This window comes from Leopardus geoffroyi, chromosome B1 (assembly GCF_018350155.1).
Source record: "Leopardus geoffroyi isolate Oge1 chromosome B1, O.geoffroyi_Oge1_pat1.0, whole genome shotgun sequence".
Classification (NCBI taxonomy): Eukaryota; Metazoa; Chordata; class Mammalia; order Carnivora; family Felidae; genus Leopardus; species Leopardus geoffroyi.
Genome location: NC_059327.1, coordinates 146087070 through 146110478, shown reverse-complemented (window position 1 = coordinate 146110478; position 23409 = coordinate 146087070). Strand labels below are relative to the sequence as shown.

The 23409-nt window shown below is 37.4% G+C and overlaps 1 protein-coding gene across 1 annotated transcript; it reads left to right on the top strand.

The window, feature by feature from the left end:
- Positions 1-2908: 2908 nt before the first annotated feature.
- Positions 2909-22991, top strand: LOC123595874 (alpha fetoprotein). Its single transcript, XM_045473773.1, has 15 exons — positions 2909-3040; positions 3814-3865; positions 4800-4932; positions 6719-6930; positions 7779-7911; positions 8849-8946; positions 11554-11683; positions 13393-13607; positions 15210-15342; positions 16116-16213; positions 17029-17167; positions 19427-19650; positions 21020-21152; positions 22443-22497; positions 22844-22991. The coding sequence occupies exons 1-14, from the start codon at positions 2956-2958 to the stop codon at positions 22485-22487; spliced, it is 1830 nt and encodes a 609-aa protein (XP_045329729.1). The 5' UTR covers positions 2909-2955; the 3' UTR covers positions 22488-22497; positions 22844-22991.
- Positions 22992-23409: the final 418 nt, after the last annotated feature.

Here is a 23409-nt window from a genome sequence, read left to right as displayed (position 1 = left end):
GGGCAGAAATTCAAACGTGGTGCCTGAGGTCACATGTTGAACAGTGACACTTTACTGCCTTTCTGATCACAGGGCAGGGAATATCAGAGACTTGCTCCATAATGGAGAATATGGAAGGAGATCAAAGGATGGCACAAAGCCAATTTATTATCAGAGGAAAGATTCAAATAGGACCTGGGCTAATGAGACTGGTTGTTACTCCTGGTTTAGGCTTGTCAGCAGCCTGATCCATTGGTGGCTGACACAACACGCCTCAGCCTGATGTGCACATAGTATTTGTAGTTATGTGACTATTTATCGTATTGAAATAATTACACTCTAGTAAATGCCTACTACTTGCCAGGCATTTTTGCATATGACCCTTCTAACCTTTTGATGAAATAATGACATTAGATTGTCCAGCCATGCAGAATATATGCGCACACACACACACACACACACACACACACACACACCAGCATAAAACTTGAAATATGGTTTGTAAAGTTACAAAGATCGCAGAGCTTATAGAATCTGAGATTTCCCAAATGCACTGTCTTCCTTCACCTTAAATTCCTCTCTGAACAAATACATTCAGCATTGATTCAGTTAATGTTACTAAGGGTTAACTATGGATCTGACACTGTGAAAGGTTTTGGGATATTTTGCCGCTGCCTAGCAACACTGTTTACAGTTTGTTCCATAAAATGGGGTTAGTTCTTCATAATTAATGCTGTTGTTTTCATATATTTGAGTTAAGACTCCTCATCAGGGATAGTAGGAAAGTGGTGACCCACCCATACTCAAATGGGCAGGCAAGGTCAGCAATGCCTCTCACTATGGAGTGAGGAACGAGGTTTGTTCCCATTAGTGTGTTCCTTAGGAGGCAAAACCTAGTGTAGCCACACGTGGCAGAAAATAAACAAACATTATCAAAAAAATGGGAATTTCACTTGACCAGCAAGCAATAAAGAACTTGTCGATGCTATGCCAAATCTCCCAGAAGGGCTAGAAGTTTATGTAAAAAGGCATTGATAAACCTTTGCCTAAACGGTTGCCCTAGTGAGTTGCATTATAATTCATTTATTTATTTTTTAAAGTTTTTATTTTAATTCCAGGTAGTTGACTTACAGTGTAATGTTAGTTTCTGGACACAGTATTCATCACTTCCATACATCATCCAGTGCTCATCACGACAAGTGCACTCCTTAATCCCCATCACCTGTTTAACCCATTGCCCCACCCACCTCCCCTCTGGCAGCCAGCAGTTTGTTCTCTACAGTTAAGAGTCTGTTTCTCCGTTTGCCTCTTTCTGTCTTCTTTTCCCTTTGCTCACTTGTTTTGTTTCTTAAATCCCACAGATGAGTGAAATCGTATAGTATGTGTCTTTCTCTGACTTAAGACATATAATTTATTTTTAAAAAATACATTCAATTAGTATTTTAAATTTTATTTTTAAATCACATAATCAAACTTCCACTGAACAAGTTTTGAAAGAGAGAGGGAAAGCGAGGGAGAGAAATTCACTTGCAATCCCACCATCCAGAGAAACCCAGTGTTGTAACTTTGTCATCGACTATTCCTGTCTTCTACTTTTTTTTTTTTTTTTTGAGCAGGAAGGAGGAATTACAAAAACTGAGTAATTTGACACCTGTTTTTTTACTTTGTGACATACTATGAGCATATTTCCATATCATTAAGTATTCTGCCACAAAATTACTAGGGTGGCTGAATATCACTCCACTTAATGAATGCACCATATCAGGGTGTCCAGGTGGCTCAGTCGGTTGAGTGTCCAACTTCGGCTCAGGTCATGATCTTGCGGTTTGAGAGTTCAAGCCCCGCATCGGGCTCTGTGCTGACAGTTTGGAGCCTGGAGCCTGCTTCGGATTCTGTGTCTCCTTCTCTCTCTGCCCCTTCCCCACTCATGCTCTGTCTCTCAAAAATGAATAAATGTTAAAAAAATTTTTTTAAATGAATGCACCATATCTATTTATTTCCTACAGTAATTCATTTATTTTTAATCTTAACTTCAGAATAGTGAATAATCTGTGAAGATTTTAGAAAATAGTAATGCCTAGATCCCACCTCCAAAGATTCTGATTTAATTAGTGTGGGGTTCAGTCAAAGCAACAGGAATTTTAAAAGTTCCTCCAGTGGTTTAACGAGGTGAACCCCTCCTAGAATCAGGTGGCATTTGTAAGTGCTCCTTTGTTAGTGTTAACAAAATCATTTTGAGTTGCTGAATGAAGAGTGCAACTGACCCACTTCAGTTTGGCATACATGCAAAATTATTTTGTAACAAACAAAATTATTATAGGGCTTGGTTCATCAGAGTTTGTGCTCTAAGTTTTCTGTTAAGCCATACACAGCATACTAAATACTTAAAAATGGACTGTAGTGGCATGAAACTAGGTGAAAAGGATTTTTGAGTTAATCCATATAATAATCAAGCAATGAATGTATTCTTCAGTGAAGTTTGATTTGGTCAAATACCGTGTCCAGTGCCTGGCATATTACAGGCATTCAATTAATATTTTTTAAAGGAATTAATGCATTTACCTGAATTTCATACAAACTCTGGAGTCTTCATCTTTATGGCTCCATTAGATTTTTAATTTGAAATATATTCATTATTGTGCAATTCAGGAAAAAACATTTCTTTGAATACTCTGTAGATTGAGAAGAGTATTTGTTAACATTTGCAACATGGGATGAATTTGCAAATTTTTTCCCCCTTTTTTCCTTTGAAAACAGGTCTGTGTCCTTGGACATAAAATGCAAATAATCCCTGTGCTGTTAATTATCGACAAGTTGTCCCATTTGCAACCTAAGGAAATAAAGTAACACATATACTGATATACTAACAGAAGATTACTAATTAACAGGCGTTGCTTGAGAAGGCTATAAAAGAATTTCAGCATGATTTTCAATACTCTCCCCCCATCATTGCCAACGAAAAAATAACTAACAACCATGAAGTGGGTCGTATCAATTTTGTTAACTTTCCTACTAAATTTTTCTGAACCCCGAACAATGCACAGAAATGCATATGGAATAGGTAAGATATTTTGTTTTCTTTTTTGTCTTGTCTCTACATCAAAATTCCTTCATTTGAATTTATTCACTTGTCCTGATTTATTTAGACTTCCTGCTCCACACAGAAGAAAAATATTTAATGGGGAATATCTTTAAATGTATGATAAACTTGTAGCTTTACAAGAGGTTTACAAAATCATGGCAGTGCTCCAGATTATCTACGAATGACTTATACATTCCATGTTGAATTAATGTTTTGTACATTTTTTATATAATTGGCATACATGCTAACTTTGAAATATATTTATATTATTTCTCTATATATGAGTCTATAATCCTGGCTCCTTCACATATAAAACCCCCTCAGACTGATAAAATAAGTAACATCTTTATCTTTACTTCAGAAAAAATGGATCATTATTTGACTAAAGAAGAAACAATGTGGCTGGGATATAAATAAGCAAGCAAACTGTGATGCAATCATGTTCAAAAGGAGGTCTGAAATGTATTTTTAATCCTTTGATTTCCAAGCCAATTAGAGCATCACAGTACAGGGGGAAACCAAACAATTGAATTTTAGTGCTAGGTCTACTATAAATTATTCTTGTTATCTTAGCTATTCCTTAGTTTCCTAGCTTTCTCAAGTACAAAGTTAAGATGTTTGGATAGATGCTCCCTAATGTCTTCTCAGTTGTGCAGTTCTAAATTAAACATACACATTTACATATAAGAACGATCACTTTCCTGGCTGCAGTTGAAAACACCATTTCTCATGGAGTTTCTTTTGCTTTCCAGCTTCCATATTGGATTCTTCCCAATGTTCTGCAGAGATGAACTTCGTTGACCTGTAAGTTTTGCTCATATAAATGCACTTCAAATATGCAAAGCAATCATCATTTTAGTTAGGTAATTAAACGAGGCCGGATAGCCCTATGGGTTTTGAAAAGTACAAAAGCTAATTGAAGAAGTTATTTATATTGGATATCAAATGGATATTGAAGAGGTTGAAATGTTGGTCCATGCCTTAGATTAAATTAACCTCTAGAGTCCTTGAAATTCCATGGGAAAAACCAAATCATATTTTAGAAACTGAAGATTAGTATCAGATCAGTGGTAACCACAATATATAAATGCAGGAGTTTTTCACATCAATACCAATAGGATGATATTACAATATTCTGTATTCTGAATACTATGTAAATCCTAGTAGCAAATAATAGGAGGTAAAATCTTCTACTTTGTTATTGGTAGAGAGTATGTTTTTCTTTTGAGTTCTGTCTATTCTATGCTTCTGAAGTTTCTAATAAGGAATTTAAAATAGTGTTTTATCGCTACTGCTTGTACCCAGAACCCTATTAAGACAATTCTTTGGTCAATCCATGAATACCATCTTGGATCAGATCTTGATCAACTAAGAGTAGATACAGGCAGACGTCTAATGACCAATTCTTTGCTTAAATTTGAAAGGCACTATAGAATACAGATACCCTCAGCTGTAGGTTCACTGCAGTGGGTGGGTGACCACAAAAGCAGGAACCACTCTTAAGGAAAATCCACTTTGAGTTCTTTAATAGAGATATGTATACTTTGGGGGTACGGGGCAAGAAGATTGACGTTTCTTTCTGGATGACTAGAATCTAATTTCACATAATTTTTTTTTAGCAAAAGTCATCCCCTAAACAAGTCACATAACAGAAAACAAAAACAAACGAAAACTACATTTGAAGAAAAGCAGCTTGACATGTCTATTCCTTAAGCATTCATCTGTATTTTTGTTCCAGAGCTACCATATTTTTTGCTCAGTTTGTTCAAGAAGCCACTTACAAAGAAGTAAGCAAAATGGTGAAAGATATACTGACTGTAATTGAGAAATCCACGGGCAGTGAGCAGCCTGTAGGGTGTTTAGAAAATCAGGTGAGTGATTAACAATAATAATAATAATGATAATATCCCACTATAGTATTTGACCAAAGTTTAGCAGGCAAAAGAGAAGATACAGGGATGCCATGAGAAATACACTTAAATATTTGAACGCTTGTTGGATGAAAGAAGAATTGGATTAATTCTTAATTGTTGAAGAAAAAGCAGTGAGTACCTGTTGTAAAGAGACAATACAAACATGGTGACTAAGAGCGAAGGTTCTGAAAGTTGAATATCTGGGTGACCATGAGCATGGTACTTAACTTCTTTGAGATTTAGTTTCCTTACCTGTAAAAAAAGGAATAATAGTAGCTTTCAGTTCAGGTTTGTCATAAAGACTGATATAATAATAACAGAAGAAGTCACTTTTTATTAATCACACAATGTGACAGACATTATCCTAGGGAGTGTTACATACTCATTGATAATAAAAATATTTTATGACATGGAGCATAGCACTGATGACTCAGATGGATGTCCAAGTGAGCCAAGAAGAACCCCTCACTGGGGTTACTGGTTACTGGTAGAATATCAGCTTTGCTTACAAACATTAGTTTATTAAATACTTACAATAATCCTAGGAGGTAAATGCTATTCTTTCAGTTGAGGAAGCTGAGGCACAGAGAGGTTGAGTAACTTTTTTTTGAGGGAGTCCAGAACAAGGATTTAAACTAGGCCGTCAGGCTTTAAAATTAACACCCTTATTGGCTTCATTACACTATACTCTACACTGTAGTGAAAGTGAGGCACATACTGAGGGTTGCCAGATTTAACAAACAATAACAAAACATGAAACTCATTTATAATTGAGTTTCAGTTAAACAATGAATAGTTTTTTTTAAAATATACCTTAATGTAGAAGATCAATAAATAATAGTTATTATTGCTTATTTTATTTCAATAGAAAAAAAAAACCTAGGAACTTTGTAATGATTAGAGTTACCCAATTATGGGACAAAATGCCCAGAGAATCTTCTCTCATGGTGGGATTGATGAATGGCCAAAAGTCAATGTATTTGGAATATTTTAGAGGAGATGCCCTTTTAAAGATATAAAATACTTTGCAACTCTGAAATTGATGATTTCATAAAACTCTCTGTTTTGCATCTCTATTTTTGGCTTGTCCTGCCAAAGTAAAAATTAAGCAAAATACATTCCATATTGCAACTTTACGTCCAGTGAGAGGTTCACGTTAATGTTACAGATTGGCGGTTTATCATTGTAAACTTAAAGGCATGATTTTTATGTGGATTGAGAATTCAAAGTCTTGCTTAAGAGCTGTAGGATTCTCTAAATATTAGCAGTTATAGAAGCTATATAAAATTTTCTGAGATGAATGAAACATGTATTTCTAAGGCATTCTTAGGACTATCGGTCTCATCATCCGATGTTGATAAAATTAAGGCAACAAAAAAAAGTGGCTTACGTATTTTTAAAAGGCTCATAGATATCATGGAGCCAAACTGTTGATAAAATAAGAGGGGAAAATGAAATATTTCAAATATTTTTTTCTGGGGGGGATAAAATATTGCATGGTGTTTTCCCTTTTAAGATAAAGTAATTGAATAGTCATGTGTATTTCTCAAGGTTGGACACCAAAATTCCACTCCCAAAAGACATGAGAGAAAGCTCTCATCTGGCTGAAACTAAATAAAGTATATTGGAATTTGTATTTTTAATTTGTAGTTCTGATTTTGGGTATTAGAAAACTTCTCATGTGTTTCACAGAATTTCAAAATACAGTTAGTTGTCTTTCTTTAAAAACAAATATTTCCTATAGCTATCTGCCTTTCTGGATGAAATTTGCCATGAGAAGGAAATTTCTGAAAAGTATGGACTCTCAGATTGTTGCAGCCAAAGTGAAGAGGAAAGACATAACTGTTTATTGGCACACAAAAAGGCTACTCCGTCATCCATCCCACCCTTCCAAGTTCCAGAACCTGTCACCAGTTGTAAAGCATATGAAGAAAACAGGGACATGTTCCTGAACAGGTAATGATCCAATTTAAAGGTAGATTAAAACCCCAGAAGGAGAGTAGTACCAAACGTAATCTAGTATTTCTGCAATTTACAGAGGTACTCTAAAAGGCAGAGAAGTGGCAATAATTTTGCACCAGCTGAGGTCCTGCATTAGGAAATCAGGCGGACCATTTGGAGTGCAACTTTGTTTCCATAGCATGCTAGGTAGATGAGTACACAACACTCACTGGGACCCAACAGTTGTGAGATACACCCTGTTTTGTTTTGTTTTGTTTTTCCTTCCTTCTAATCTCTCCATTTTAGTTTGCCCAGGAATATTTTAGTACCGCACAAAGTGGTTCCTTCTGGAGCCAAATACTTGGTGTTTCGTGTTCACTGAATTACCCGGAAATAAAAAAAAAATAGAGATTCAGGAATGTTTAAGACACGTTAAACATGGCTGGCAGCTATTGAACACTTAGGATGTTGTAGGACTATGTGTGCTTGGCATGCATGATCAAATTAGTGCTCACTACCTGCCTTTGAAGTCTGTCCTTTTTCACTTCATTCTTCCTCACATTTTGCAGACTAGGAAATTGAAGTTTAGAAAGTTGAGATAATTGGCTGAGGGCACAGTGCTAGTACATTCCAAAGCAGGGATTTGAACACAGGTTCTCTGATAGGGGATCCTATATCTAACTCTCAATCACTTCTGCCTTGCATGCTGCTGTCTTGCATGTCTAAGCCAGAGAAATAGAGAGCCTGCCCTTAGACCATCTTTGCCATGGGGACTGTCGAGGTGGATGATTCCGGATTCCAGTTCTAATGGTTGTCCTAGTTTTATATGTTTGTAAATCTCACAGTGCCTTTTCATTTCATAGGTACATCTATGAGATAGCAAGAAGGCACCCCTTTCTGTATGCACCCACAATTCTTTCTTTGGCTACCCACTATGGCAAAATAATTCCACCTTGCTGCAAAACTGAAAATGCAGTCGAATGCTTCCAAACAAAGGTATTATATTTGTACAGATATCTGAACCAATCCTTTAATCTGGTTATGGCTCATTAAAACGAAACAAAGTTAAAAATGGAAATATGCTTTGTACACAGACTACCATTTTCAGAATAGAGCATATGTTAGCAGTCTGATATTCTTTGGGCTAAAACAGCTGGATTTGCTGTTTTGTATTCATTCCTTTGGCAAACAAGTATTATATGACTAAGGACATGAGTCTTGGGGGTGGGATAAAGGAAGACAGAGGTACGGGTCATAACATCAATGAAAGAGGGAGGAATAGGAGGTGGAAGGAGGTGCGGTAGAAGGAGCAGGAGGAGAAAAGGAGGCACAGAAAGAGAGAGGAAAAAGAGAAAGAAAACTATAACAAATACTTCACGTTCATTATTTCTTTTGATGCTAAGAACAAATTTGAGGTGTAAACATCATCATCACCTAATGAAAGGAAATGTAGGTTTGGAGACGTGAGCAGCTTTTTTGGGTTTGGAGAATGAGACTAACGTCCACAATTAATTACTTGCTACAACAAAAGTCACACAACAAAAATTTCCTAAGGACTGTGATTATTCCCAGAACGTCAGTCTGTGACGCAATCTTATCATTTATTCACTTTTATGTGTGTGACAGAGCAGACATTTAAGAAATCATCAGGTTTCAATTAGTTTAAAAGTACAGTTGTGCACTCAGTATCCCAAGTATGAAAGTTATAATGTTCTTGTTTTAGAGTATTTTTAATAAATCTGTCTGGCATAGATGTATATAAACCAACCTAAAAGAAAGAGTGAATGAAGTTCTGTAAAAATGTATCATGTTTGCAATTTTCGTAATATTCCTTATGGTCTCATGCTTTCCTTGAAGCTGTTGGTTTTCTAATTATTAGCGCCTGCAAAGGAAAATACATCCTTTCTTGACAACTTGTTTCTTGTATATCTAGACAGCCCTGATTACAAAAGAATTAAGAGAAAGCAGTTTGTTAAATCAACATATATGTGCAGTGATGAGAAATTTTGGACCCCGAACCTTCCGAGCCATGTAAGTTTATGCCCTATAAGTAGGGAAGAGGGTGATATGTGCAAAACCACTATTTTTCAGTTTGAGCTCATTTTTCTCATTGTTTCTGTTGTTGAGAATGAAGTTTCCTTTGATGAGAGCTGATGCGATTAGAATCCTGAAATCCCAGGAGTGGAAGGAAGCTAACCCATAGTCTGCTGCTTAACTCTTTGTAAAGCACACTTAATTTACCTCTGTCTCATATTCTGTCTTTGCTGTAAGGATACTGAGGAAGACAGTCCAACCTCTTCATTTGTACATGGGAATAAACTGAGACCCAGAGAGATTAAAGCAATTTACTCAGGACCCCACTGCGAGTCTTCAGAGCCCAGTGTTTCTACGTCCTGATCGTGATTTATTTTCCTGATTCCTATTCGTCTACTAGGCCAGTGATCTCGAATTGTCTGTATCCTGACAGTTGAGACTTTGGCATCAGATATAAGAATCAGAATTACCAAGGGGTTAAGGCTGTGCTACAGGGCAAGGCTGCTACTGGCCTCATGTAGCTCCTGACCGTTTCCAAATGTGGCTGATGTGAATGAGGAACTGTGCTCCCAGTGTAAACTACACACCAGAGTTTACAGACTGAGTATGAAAAAGAGAATGTATAATATCTTCTTGGTTTTTATGTTAACTGCATATTAAAATATTTTTTTTAATTTTTTTAACATTTATTTATTTTTGAGACAGAGAGAGAGCATGAGCAGGGGAGGGTCAGAGAGAGATGGAGACACAGAATCTGAAACAGGCTCCAGGCTCTGAGCTGTCAGCACAGAGCCCGACGCGGGGCTCAAACTCACAGACCACGAGGTCAGAACCTGGGCCGAAGTCGGATGCCTAACCAACTGAGCTACCCAGGCGCCCCTAAAATATTTTTTTAAATAAATTTTTTTTTATTTGCATGTAGTTGACACACAATGTTGCACCAGGTTCACGTGCCCGACATAGTGATTCAACTTCACTATACATTTTGCTGCGCTCACCTATAGAGATGTAGTTACCACCTGTCACCACACAACGCTATTATAATATCATTAAATATACTCCCTATGCTGTGCCTTTTATTCCCTGTGACTTATTCATTCCATAACTGGAAGCCTGTATTTCCCTCTGCCTTCCCCCATTTTTCCCATCCTCCAACCCTCCTTTCCTCTGGCAGCCACCAGTTTGTTCCCCGTTTTTATAGGTCTGATTCTGCTTTTCTGTTGGTTGATTCATTTGTTTTCTTTTTTAGATTCCGCATATGAATGAAATCCTATGTTGAAATGGTATCATTTTTGATATATTGGCTTAAAAACATGTTATTAAAGTGAATTTAACTTTTTCCTCTTTACCTTTTAATGTGGCTACTAGAAAATTTTAAACTACATGACTGGTTTAAAGTGCTCTTCAACCTTTACAATGAAGCATTTCTAGTGTAGGAAAATATTTGAGATGCTAATTGACGAGTATTAAATACATGCATTCAAAGTTCATTTGTTTGTGTGCTTGTTAAATGACACATTTAAAAATTACTATACATAGTGGAGACCTAGGTTAAAGTTAGTCATGGAGTTAGTTCTAAAATGTTTTCTTAGAATAGGTCAGATTTTGCTTTAACTACCTTCCAACTCTAGTTATTAGAAGCTTAGACTGATTTGTGAATTGCTTCAATTTTTTCTTATTAATAAAATATAAATTATTATTATAATGGTTGTATTTATTATTTGCTCTCCGTAAGTGATTAAGCTTAAATGTTATAAATTTATAAAGAAAATCTATCCTTATCAGAAGCAGCAACACCAGTTGCTCTAGGGGGTAGTGGTTTCATCTAGACATCTCTTAACACTTAAAGAAATATGTAGAAGGAACAAGCTTTTTTACTTCTTATTTCCCTTCTGGCCACACTCCATTCTTGGTATGCTGACATGTCTGAATGTTCAGTGGGCTCTACTTTCTTGTCTTGTTTCATGTATTTGCACATATATGCCCCTTCTGTATTCTCAGAGTATTTTTTTTCTCCCAAGTAAAAAAAAAAATGATTATTATTTTCATGGAATTTTCCATTTCTTAATTGTTTGTCCTTTTAATTTTTTCCCACCCACTCACTATGGTGATTATAAGCACTCAGCATCACGGATGAGCAGCAAAAAGATAGATTTCATCCCAATTCACAGGAAAGGTTTTAAAGACAAATAAATAATGTCCAAAGTATTTGTGGGGATGGGTCAATTTATAGAACCATTGCCTTCAAAGATTAGTTGGAATTGACAAGACTTATAATGCTTTCCCTTTTCTTTTTCTTTTATTTGTTTATGTTTGTGTATTTATTTTGAGATAGAGAGACAGAGTGCAATCAGGGGAGGGGCAGAGAGAGAGAGAGAGAGCGACATGGAATCCCAAGTAGGCTCTGGGCTTGATCTCATGAACTGTGAGATCATGAGCTGAGCCTAAAGCAACCACACAGGCGTCCCTCCCTTTTCTTTTCAAACAGCGAAAGCATTTCAATTCTTTCTTTTTGGAACTGCAACTCTATTAATATTCTCTCTGTATTATTTAATTTTGGTAGATAATCAGGATTGATTTCTAATTCCTTTCCTTCCCCTTTAGAACTGTTACTAAATTGAGTCAAAAGTTTTCCAAAGCGAATTTTACCGAAATTCAGAAACTGGTCCTGGATGTGGCCCACATACATGAGGAATGTTGCAGAGGAAACGTGCTGGAGTGTCTGCAGGATGGGGTAAAGAGTCTTGCTTCCCAAAACAGAGATAATTCCACTTCGTTTTCTTTCTTTGGCTCTCCTTCTACATGGGAGAAGGCTGTTGGAGTTGGTCACAGGGAAGGGTAGCTAGCTGGCTGAGTCAAGTCACAGACTTCTTGACAGTAAAACTGAAACCGTGTTTTGTTAACCCTGCCTTTCACTTAAGAGATACTCTCCTCTCGTGACACCAGGGCCCATTCTTTCTTCTGAAAATGATCATAAACTCCACATAGAATCTTGGGGGAGAGACTCTTTACTTTTAACCAATTGGTTTTTCTAGCCATTTATCATTTCATTTGGCAAATATATACGGAATACTTTCTGTGTGCTAGACACTATGAAGGACACTAAGGCAGAAGATTTGCTCAGGGAATTTACAGTCTGATGGGAGAGATGAGGCATGTAGGGCCTGTCTTTTGTTTGCTGTTATCTCCACAGGCCGGCTGCACGATGCCTCGGCCACAGAAGGGGCTCTATTATATTTATTATATGAATACAACAAAATGACACAACAAACAACAAAAACAACACCAGAAACTGTTCCACAAGATACAAAGCCACAGAGAGAGGCGTGGATAAAGGGCTCTAGGAGAATTAAAAACCAAAAGAAAATACCCTAAACAGAATCCTCAAACGTGCAATAGTTAGTCGCCATTTTAGCAGCATGGCATTTATCGATTCTGGGCCAACTTTAGGCTTCCTGGATACTGTACAAGAGGCCTATCTATCCCCAAATCCTTCCTCTCTGGTCCCTGGTGATACACCGTCTTTTCCAAGAAGGCTTCAAACCATTGCTCTTAGATATTCAAGAGGCTTAGAAACCCAGGCTTGAACCTGGTTTCCAAAGGGTTGGATGTGGAGATAAAATGCTCATTTGAGCCAGTCCCATGGCAATTTGGCTGAAAGAGGCAATCTCTGAGCAAAGGCAGAGATCCTGGTGTGAAGAGCTGGGGAAGATTCCCAAAGACAGATTTCCTATTTCATTTATTTTTCCTTTTACAAATTTTTACTTGCATATTAGAAAAAGTACTTTGTTTTTCTTTGAAGTTAGTTGTCTTGGTTTTAATAGACGATTTTACTGATTTCTATAGGCACTTAAATTATTTTTCCATTTTTGGAGCTCATTACCACCCTTTTCCTTTAAGGTGGAAAAATTAATTTCAACATGGTATGTCAATTGGCTTTAATGGCTGAATGATGGGTTCTAATTGTTCTTACTGAGAAGGCTTGGATTTTTAGTCCCGTGACAGGGATATGGAAGTTCTGTTCCATTCTTAGATGTGCTGAAATGTCATCATCTATAGCCTGCCCTCTGGAGGTCATAGTGGGTCACTGCAGATTGATCTGTTAACATGGAGCAGAAAGTTTGCTCTCCGTGATTAGGACATCAACAGCAAACGTTGTCCAGTAGCCCATTTTAATAGGAATAGAAAGATATATACCTATGTGCATGTCATTTGGTTTGAAGAGTATATTTCTATCTTGTTTTCAAAATCTTCCTAATACAACAAAATAGAGTTTAGCTGACAACTATGAAAAGAAGAATTGAACAAACGGGTAGGTAGAAAGGAGTAAGGAAAAGCAAAGTAGGGAGAAAGCACTAACATTAGAGACAAGGTAAAATGTCTTCTATTTCTTTTTTTTCTCTCCTTCTCTCCCTCCCTTCCTCCCTCATCTTCCTATTACAGGAAAAAATTATGTCCTACCTATGTTCTCGGCAAGATATTCTGTCAAGCAAAATAGCAGAATGCTGCAAATTGCCCATACTTGAACTTGGTCAATGCATAATTCATGCAGAAAATGATGACACACCTGAAGGATTATCTCCAAATCTAAATAGATTTTTAGGAGAGAGAGATTTCAGCCAATTTTCTTCAAGGGAAAAAGATCTTTTCATGGCAAGGTAACACACTCTGTAAATGTATGTTCACATGAGTAAAGATTAGTATGTAGCTGACAGTTTTGTGTTGCTGAAATGGGGAGGGATGGTTACAGGTTTTGAACTCAGTATGTTTGGGTGATGCTCGAATGTTCTGAACCAAAATCTATTTAAGCAGATAAGTAGGGAATAAGGAGATGAGATCTATCTTATACTGATGAGACTTTCACTATTGCTGCTACTAACTGAAGCTATATTTTATTTTGTATCAATTTCTCTGGGATCAGAAGCACTGTCATCTTTGTATGGATTACTCGTATGAAGACTACTACTGAGCTTCCAAATAAGATATGGATATTTTGTGATAATAAGGGCTAATGGTTATGAATGTGCTTTTTCACTGTGCATGTTTTCAAAACTTTCCGAAGTATAACTCAATAGATAATGGTAGATAGAAGGGCTTTTATTAGAACAGTTTATTTGCTATTTATTGAATATGTGTTTTATTTTTGTAAGAAAATAAAAATGTGTAGAGATACTTGCAGTATAGTACTTTATTGTAATATAACTGATAGGAAGCAAGCAGCCAAGTTAATACATTTTCCTTTATTGTACAGTGTATATCTATGGACACTATTCGAGGAGGGATTTATGTAGCTCTTAGGATTTCAGGCTTAATGATCTCCAAGGGTCTTTATAAATTTAAAAGCCTGCTTCTAATGTAATAATGAAAATAATGGCCCAGTTTTCTCTTTCATATTCCCTAAGGATATCACTCTATACTTGCATTCAGATTGGACATACATAATTTGCATTCAGATTGGACACACATAATTTGCACTGCTAAATAAAATTACACACACAAGAACAAAGTCCAAATTGAAGGAACCCACACTGACAATTTATTGGTGGCAGAACTAAATATTACTTATATCCATGACTTGGAAATACAATTAGTAAATTCAAGAATTATCTTTAAACTTACCCACCCACACATCCAACAATAATTGTTTATCTAATAGAAGCACTTCTTCAATTAGAAAGGTTCTTTGCAGTAGAAATTTTCTCAGCTGAGAATGATCTTCCTCCAGGTACTTGTGTAGCTTCCTTCACCCAGGGTTCTGTTCCAAAAGAGCCACCCAAAGAGACATTTCTTGACCAATGCTCTAAATTAAGACTCACTCCCCCCACATTCTATCTTCCTTTATTTCTCTTCACTCATTTATCACCACCTGAATTCGATGACCTAGTTTTGTTTATTCATTCCTGTCTCCCTGTAATGTATGCTTTTGAGAGGTCAGGCATTTTATCTTATACCTTACTGAATCCTTACTGCTGAAAGAAATGCTTGCATAGAGTAGGCACTGGAAAAATATTTGTTGAATAAATGACTGTAAAGCTCATAATTGAAAAACCCAAGCGAAGAGTGCAAAAGAAAACAAAATAGCATTTTAGAACAATTGGATGGATTATAATTTGTATTAATAGTTTTACTGTGCATATAGTTCAAGTCATATTTGATTTCCAGGCTTATGCATTTGAATTTTAACGTTTGCATGCCATATAACACAGGAATAAATTGTCTCTTAATTCCAACAACATGATATTTTCTCACACTCATTTCAGATTTACCTATGAATATTCCAGAAGACATACTAAACTTGCTGTCCCAGTAATTCTAAGAGTGGCTAAAGGATACCAGGAGTTATTGGAGAAGTGTTCCCAGTCTGAAAACCCTCTTGAATGCCAGGATAAAGGGGTGAATTGCTCTTACTTTTTAGGGAGAGTCTGAAAAACTGCATAGAAATTATCCATTAAAAATGCTGTGTCTATGAAAGCATCTAGTTATTAACTAGTAGTTAGCTAGTTACATCTACTAAGTAGTCATCTAGATATTAAGTAGTTATTAACTAGTAGTCAACAACCAGTGGCCTAATGTAGGAAGAAAAATGGCAACCAAAAGTTCTTTGACACACAGAATAACAATAATACTCATTTTTGAACAGCCCCAGAAAAGCAAGAATTTGTACAGAAAGAACTGTAATCCTTTATCCAAACATTGAATTCTGTCATCATATAGCTTGGTGATTCACAAAGTTTTAAGCTTAATCTCCCCAAAGTCCATTTGTTTTTATTTTTATTTTTTTAATGTTTATTTATTTTTGAGAGAGAGAGAGAGAGTGCGAGCAGGGGAGGAGCAGAAAGAAAGGGAGACACAGAATCTGAAGCTGTGGTTCTAGGCTCTGAGCTGTCAGCACAGAGTCAGATGCGGGGCTTGAACTTGTGAACCGTGACATCATGACCTGGGCCAAAGTCAGACACCTAACTGACTGAGCCACCCAGGCACCCAGGTCCATTTTTTTTAATTGTCACAAGTCACACTCTCGTTATCTTTAGTATTACAAAAACACCCTCTAAAATTGGTTTTTCTAAGATTGGTGTCAGAATAATATATTATTGGTCAATTTTTACATACAAAGTTATGTGTCCCGGAAGAGAAGAAAATGTACATAATAATGCTTGTATTTTCAGGAAGAAGAATTGGAGAAATATATCCAGGAAAGTCAAGCGTTGGCAAAGCGAAGCTGTGGCCTCTTCCAGAAACTAGGAGAATATTACTTACAAAATGCGTACGTTTTTAAAAATTTTTTCTAATGTTTACTTATTTTTGAGAGAAAGACAGAGTGTGAGTGGGGGTGGGGCAGAGAGAGAAGGAGACACAGAATGTGAAGCAGGTTCCAGCCTCTGAGCTGTCCGCACAGAGCCCGACTTGAGGCTGGAACTCACGAACCACGAGATCATGACCTGAGCCGAATTCAGACACTTAACCGACTGAGCCACCCAGGTGCCCCAACGCGTATGTTTTTTTAAACAGCACTTTTAGTGATTTCAAATTTTGCAGTGCGAGGGAAATATAAACCTAAATTAGTCACCCAGGGCTACTCTAATTTCAGCCCCTATTTCATATTGGAAATCAGTGTAATCCGATCACCCAATTTCCCTTGGGAGAAGGTACTCATCCCTATTCCCCTCTTCTAGAGAGCAAGAAGAATGGCTTATAAAAGTCTGATATTGGTACTTCTCTGGGTTCCCCAAATCATGCAGATTTTTGCAGAAAAGATATTTATTCTGTTGCAGTCTGTCAGAGTGGAATCACTGAATAGATCAAAGCTAGTATCAGTGAAACTTCGGAGGTTGGAATAGGTGTCAGGCTACTCTCCAGAGTTTGTTTCCCCATTGTGATATGTCGCTATAATAGAAGTATAGGGAGTGGTGGTTAGAGCAAATGCATCTTGAAAGGTGGTCCAAATACCTTGTTGGTAATACAAATGAGCTGACGTCATGGCTTCTGATACCAAGAGAGGATCTTTGAGAACGAGTGAGGAGTCAAAAACTCATGAATGGCTCAGCAGGATTTGGTGAAAAAAAAAATTGCTTCTTTCAGGTTTCTTGTTGCTTACACAAAGAAAGCCCCTCAGCTGACCCCACCTGAGCTGATGGCCTTCACTAGGAAAATGGCAACCGCAGCAGCCACTTGTTGCCAACTCAGTGAGGACAAGCAATTGGCCTGTGGTGAGGGAGCGGTGAGTGTTTTGTTTAGTCCCATTGTGTTTCTGCCCCGTTTGACTTGAAATGGTCTCATAATTCCCATTTAGGGGAAATGGTAAAAACCGCTGTGGAGATGGTTTTACTAGACTTGTTTGATTAGTTACAGTTGGAGAGGGCATGAACTCAGCTCTGAACAGTTGGGCATGTGGCCAGGCTTCTGGTCCTTCTAGAAAGGCTGGGGGAGTGCAACCAGTTTATCCAAAGATGTCTAAGCAAGCTTTATGTACCGGAAAGAGAATAACCAACACATCATTCAATTCAATGATTTCCTCTTTTTGTTCACGAAATACTTTAATGTTAAAAAAAGAAGACAAAGAAAATCAATTTTGAAATGCCCCGTTACTGTCTTCATTTTATAGCAAAATGAGGCTCAAAGAAATTACATTAGGACCTACATGTCCCAGGTAGTAAATGGTGGGGCTGATATTTGAATGCATATGCAGCTCTTCCCAGAGCCCAGGCTCCAACACCCAATGCCATACCTTCTTCACAATTTCCTTTCTGGTTGCACATGCCTCTACTGCTGCTGTGCTATTATCCCACTGCATCTAGTTCACACATAGATCTTAGTTACTCCACTGTGCATCCATAAGCATTGAGTTTGGTCTAATGGACACAAGGAAAAAAAATGTGAATTGAGTTAAAAAAAAAAAGCTTCACTTTTAATAGATGAAAGTAAGTCATTTTATTTATTAAAATTTTTCTTTTTCAATGTTTGTTTATTTTTGAGAGAGAGAGAGAGAGACAGAGCATGAGCAGGGAAGGGGTAGAGAGAGAGAGAGAGAGAGAGAGAGAGAGAGGGAGACACAGAATCCAAAGCAGGCTTTGTGCTCTGAGCTGTCAACACAGAACCTGACTGGGTGCTCAAACACACGAACTGTGAGATCATGACCTAAGCCGAAGTTGGGCACTCAACTGACAGAGTCACCCAGGTGCCCCTATAAGTCACTTTATTTTTAGTATACTTATATTTTTGCCTTTTGTAGTATAATCATCTTATCATATTAGGGACATTCCCCCTCACCCCTTTAACAGGGTAAAGAGTTTAGAACAGGGTAAGCTGAATAAGAAAATGACTTTCTCATTAGTAATGCCAATCATCGTTACTTTCTAATGTCACTAGTGTCATAAAATGACAGGCTGATTTTTTTCATTATTTTTTCCCTTAAAATCATAATTGTGAACCAAATTGTACATTTATCATTTCCCCTTTCTTCTTTCGGATGCCAAGGACTTATTTGCTAGCTAGTCTTCATGTCTTGGAATTTTCCACAAAAAGTAAGAGTGGAAGGAGAATTCCTGTGATTAAGCATCACCTTTATCATTGATTGAATCCCACGTGCTGAGAGACTGCAGGGACATGGGCTGTTGTAGCAGATTGGGAGTGTAGGCTCTGGAGGCCTCCTGCCTGCATCCCCGTCCACTCTCACCACTGAAAAGCTAGTTATAGCACTTGGCTTGAGCTTTCTCATCTGACATTTGGGAATAAGAATTGTACCACCCACATAGGATGACTGTCTTAAATGAGGTAATCCCTGTAACTCGTTCAGAACTGGCTGGATACATAGTATGCACACAAAACATATTGGCCATTATTACAAGTTATTACCAGGTATTTAAGAAATATCTTTGAAGTGTGGAAGGTAGGAGGACTCTACAAGAGGAAAGCCTTAAAAGACACACACACGTGCACACATACACACGCTGGCCTTGCTTCTTTTCAATTAGGATTATACACACACACAAACACACACACACATATACATATGTATACCTGTATGCATGTATGATGTGTGCAAGTATGTACGTATATGAAAGGATGAGGCTTGTGAAATTGTACCTTCAGAAAGTGATTCCCTGGGTCCCAAAAGGAAAATGGAAAGTTCCACTAGATAGATATACGTGAACAATTTAAACCATGTATTTAAGCCATCAGGGCAGATAATTTTTTGCCTTTGGAAGTATGTATTCTGGAAGCGTATTTCAAATAACTGAAGGGACTATCTTTGACATTACCTATGAAATATTTGCCACTAAATGTGAAGTTTATCCCCAACAATGAGGGAAAAAAGAATCCACAATGTGGCAACATATCCCAGGGAGCAGATTTTTTTTGGTAATACTGATTATAAATTACTGCCTTAAAAAACTGCAAGAATTTTCTGGAAGCCTGAGTCAACATAGCGGCTCATGCTGAATCTCCTTGCTTTCTTCTTCCCTGTTGTCCTAACCAGGCTGATCTTATTATTGGACAATTATGCATCAGGCATGAAGAGACTCCTGTAAACCCCGGTGTTGGCCTGTGCTGCACGTCTTCGTATGCCAACAGGAGGCCGTGTTTCAGCAGCTTAGTGGTGGATGAAACATATGTCCCTTCGCCATTCTCTGCTGACAGATTCATCTTCCACAAGGATCTGTGCCGAGCTCAGGGTGTAGCACTGCAAACAATGAAGCAGCAGTAAGAAATGGTTCTTTGCTAACAGGGAGAAGACAAACAACACCAAATAGGAGTTGAGATTTCTACCTCACATACCCAACAATCTTGGGTTTATTAGGAGAATGTTATTGCCCCAAAGCACTTACAGTGGCTTTTAAAATAGTTTTGTCTCAGTGCCTTCACAGCCTCATGGGAGCATAGGCCTGGAAAAATTCACTAGGGCGGACAAGTTTTTGTTTGTAAAAACAGTATCCTCTCTAACTACTGTTGTGATACATGTTGGGACTGAGAAAAATGGCAATCTACTTTGGGGAATTAGGATATGTCCTTGCAGTAAGTTTGGGTACCTCCATTCCAAAACACTGGGAAAACACTATTGAAACTTTTTTTCGCACTGTTTACTTCTTGAAGAGAGTAACCATAATATTTGAGTCAACCATGAAGTATGGGTATTATGAGATGGAATGCACATTTCAATTCATTGTGGGAGGCATTCTGTAATGGTGATGTTAACACACGCCAGTGGAACTTATGTTCTCCAAATTCCCATGCATTTTAGTACTCACTTGCTTTGTTTTAATATTTGTTTTTTTGTGTGTGTGTATTTATTTATTTATTTTGAAAGAAAGAGAGAGAGAGAGAGAGAGAGAGAGCAGGGGAGGGGCAGAGAGAGAGGGAGAGAGAATCCTCACAGCACACAGCCTGACACAGGGCTTGATCTCACCAACGAACCATGAGATCATGACCTAAGCCAGAATGAAGAGTGGGTTGCTTAATCAACCGAGCCACCCAGGTGCTCCTACTCGCTTGCTTTGTAAATTGTCTTCCTTCATTTTGGGAAACCTGTCCTTCCCTTTTTTGCTGTCACAATCTGTGTCATGCTTCAAAGTACAGTAAGAATGCTGCCTCCTCTGGCAAGTCTTCCCTAGTCCCCAGTCAACATTGGTTCCAACATGAAAGTGCTGCTAAATGAGTAGTGCAGGTGATTGGTGGGACCGATGCTCAGGTATGGGTGTGGTAATTATGAATGGTAGGAGCTTGGAACTCTGGGTCTCTGAGTATTGATAGGATATACGTTAGCCTGGAGAGCTGGAAGGATATTCCAGGCAAGTAAGAAAAAGACTGTATCTTACTACATATCAGTATGGTGGCACTATAAAACCATGTTTCATCAATCATCTGCACAAATCCAGACTAGTGGGATATCTACCCATTTCTAGCCTCAGTATTTCTGACGAAGGTGTTAGAGTGCATGTTGTAAATCTGGTGATGGGTTGATGGAGTGAGGGTTTAGGGGGAGGGTTGCTAGGACTCTCAAGACTCTGCTAGGAAGTCTTTAGAAAAATACCTTTGCATAACAGATTTCTCTTTTATTTTGTTTAAATTATAGATTTCTCATTAACCTTGTGAAGCAAAAGCCTCAAATAACAGAAGAACAACTTGAGGCTGTCATTGCAGATTTCTCTGGTCTACTGGAAAAGTGCTGCCAAGGCCAAGAGCAGGAAGCCTGCTTTGCAGAAGAGGTATGTGAAGCTCATTTTCACACTCAAAATACTTGGGATGGAGTTTTCTGTAATGAATAACAGAAAGAATATTCCACTCATCTAAAACTTTAAAATAATGCCACAGAGATTTAAATGTATTTGGAAATAGGTTGAAGGAATTTATGACATTTAAGAAATAATCAGTTTTCTCACTAGTATTAGAATGAAGCATAATTTTAGAATATGTTAAGAAAATTAGTAAATTCAACTTATTTCCTGATAGAGGGAACTATAAACTGAATATATAATTAATTGATGATAATTTAGACAGTTTCTGGCCTAGAACTGATCGCTTCAGCTAAATGGAGTAAAAGGACTTAATAGCAAGTTAATTGTGCAAACAAGATATTGGGGGAATATTTCTTTTTTTTTTAATATATGAAATTTATTGTCAAATTGGTTTCCATACAACACCCAGTGCTCATCCCAAAAGGTGCCCTCCTCAATACCCATCACCCACCCTCCCTTTCCTCCCACCCGCCATCAACCCTCATTGGGGGAATATTTCTAAAAAATATTTTTGAACTCATTTAGGATCATGCCTTTGTATATCAACAGACTAGTAATTAGGAATTATCTTAAACTTATTATTTAATAATTTTAAATGGATTTGTAATTGCCTACATTTAATAAGCCTTTAGTTTAAGTTACTAAATATATTTGAATATAGCATCATTACAATTTTGAAAGATATTTTATAATTCAGCCTTTTTGCCAGGTGTACACTTATCAGTATGTGTCTGTGCTTTTAGTAGAGGGGGTGGAACACAGATAACCAAATCAGATAAAACAAAACTGATAAAATAGTTTTGATGTAAACCTTTTCTGATGAACATGATACAAAAAGATAAATGTTGCTTGATATGGGAAGACATTCATTTAGATGTAGAGAACATTAACACGTAGCAGCTATACTTTCTCTGCAGACCTTCCAATTTCTATGACTGATTTGCGGAGGAAGGTGAGGGGTGTGGTGGGGCTTGGTAACCATTTGGAGATTGGTGTAGGAGAACAAGCTATGTCTACTATTGGTACAAGTGGATTTTTGTGTTCTCTGGCTTCTGTGGTCCCAGCTTGCTAGCATCAGAGGTGTACTTGAAATTTGAAAACAAGTAAGCATGCAAGTCAATCTTGGCTCAGGTTATGATCTCACGGTTCATGAGTTTGAGCCCCATGTGAGTTCACCCCTAGATGGTGGAGAGTTATGGCAAAAATGGCAGAGCCATCCATCTCTTCATCTGATGATTCTTATTTGCTTTTAATTTTCAGGGTCCAAAACTGATTTCAAAAACCCGTGCTGCCTTGGGAGTTTAAATTACTGCAGGTAACAGAAAATTCAGACAAGAATAAATCTAATAGTCATTCTCCCAAAATATTGATCCATAGCAAAATACATCCTGAGACCTACCATTAAAATGCTTTTTTAAAAAATAAATGCAATTTAATACAGAGTTTATTTTAGAAGTGCTGGAACAAAATTGTGTCCACAATGTCAAATCAGTGACTCAATAAACTCAAAATTCTCTTAGGTTTTTTCTAAGGTTTCAGAGAATGCCATCAGAAGATCTTCCCATCTATTTAGTACTTCCCCGATGCAAAATAAATAGAACCAGTTACCTGCTGCACCATTCACTTAATTGGTACTTAACATATTTTTGTTTGTATTACAGGGGGAAGAAGAAGACAAAATAAGTCTTCATGGTTTGGTGTGCATCTTTTCCTTTAATTCTAACTGAGATAGTGCTTTTTGTGAATTAATGAAATAACGACTTTATTATGAGATTTCTCTGTCATATAAATAAAGTATCTTCAAATGTTTCCTTTTTCCTAGCCTGCTTATTTATGAAAGTTTATAAATGATTTAAAAAAACAATTATGTATACCACTGTCTGAAGCAGATTCTGATAAAAAAGCGGTGAGTCTTGGTTGTTGTAGGAGATTAAAACAACTCAAGGATGGATTTACAACACTGAAGGCTATGGGGTGCCTGGGTGGCTCAGTCAGTTAAGCATCCGACTCTTGATCTTGGCTCAGGTCATGATCTCATGGGTTCGTGGGTTTGTGCTCTAGGTTGTTAGCACTCCTCATCCTCCCTCTCTCTCTGCCCCCACTCCCTCCCTCCTTCCCTCCCTCTCTCTCTCTCTCAAAATAAATAAATAAATGAACATTAAAAAAAATGAAGGCTAGATTACTTGGTGCCCTAAAAAGTGTTCAAGTTAAGCCCTGTGTTACTGCC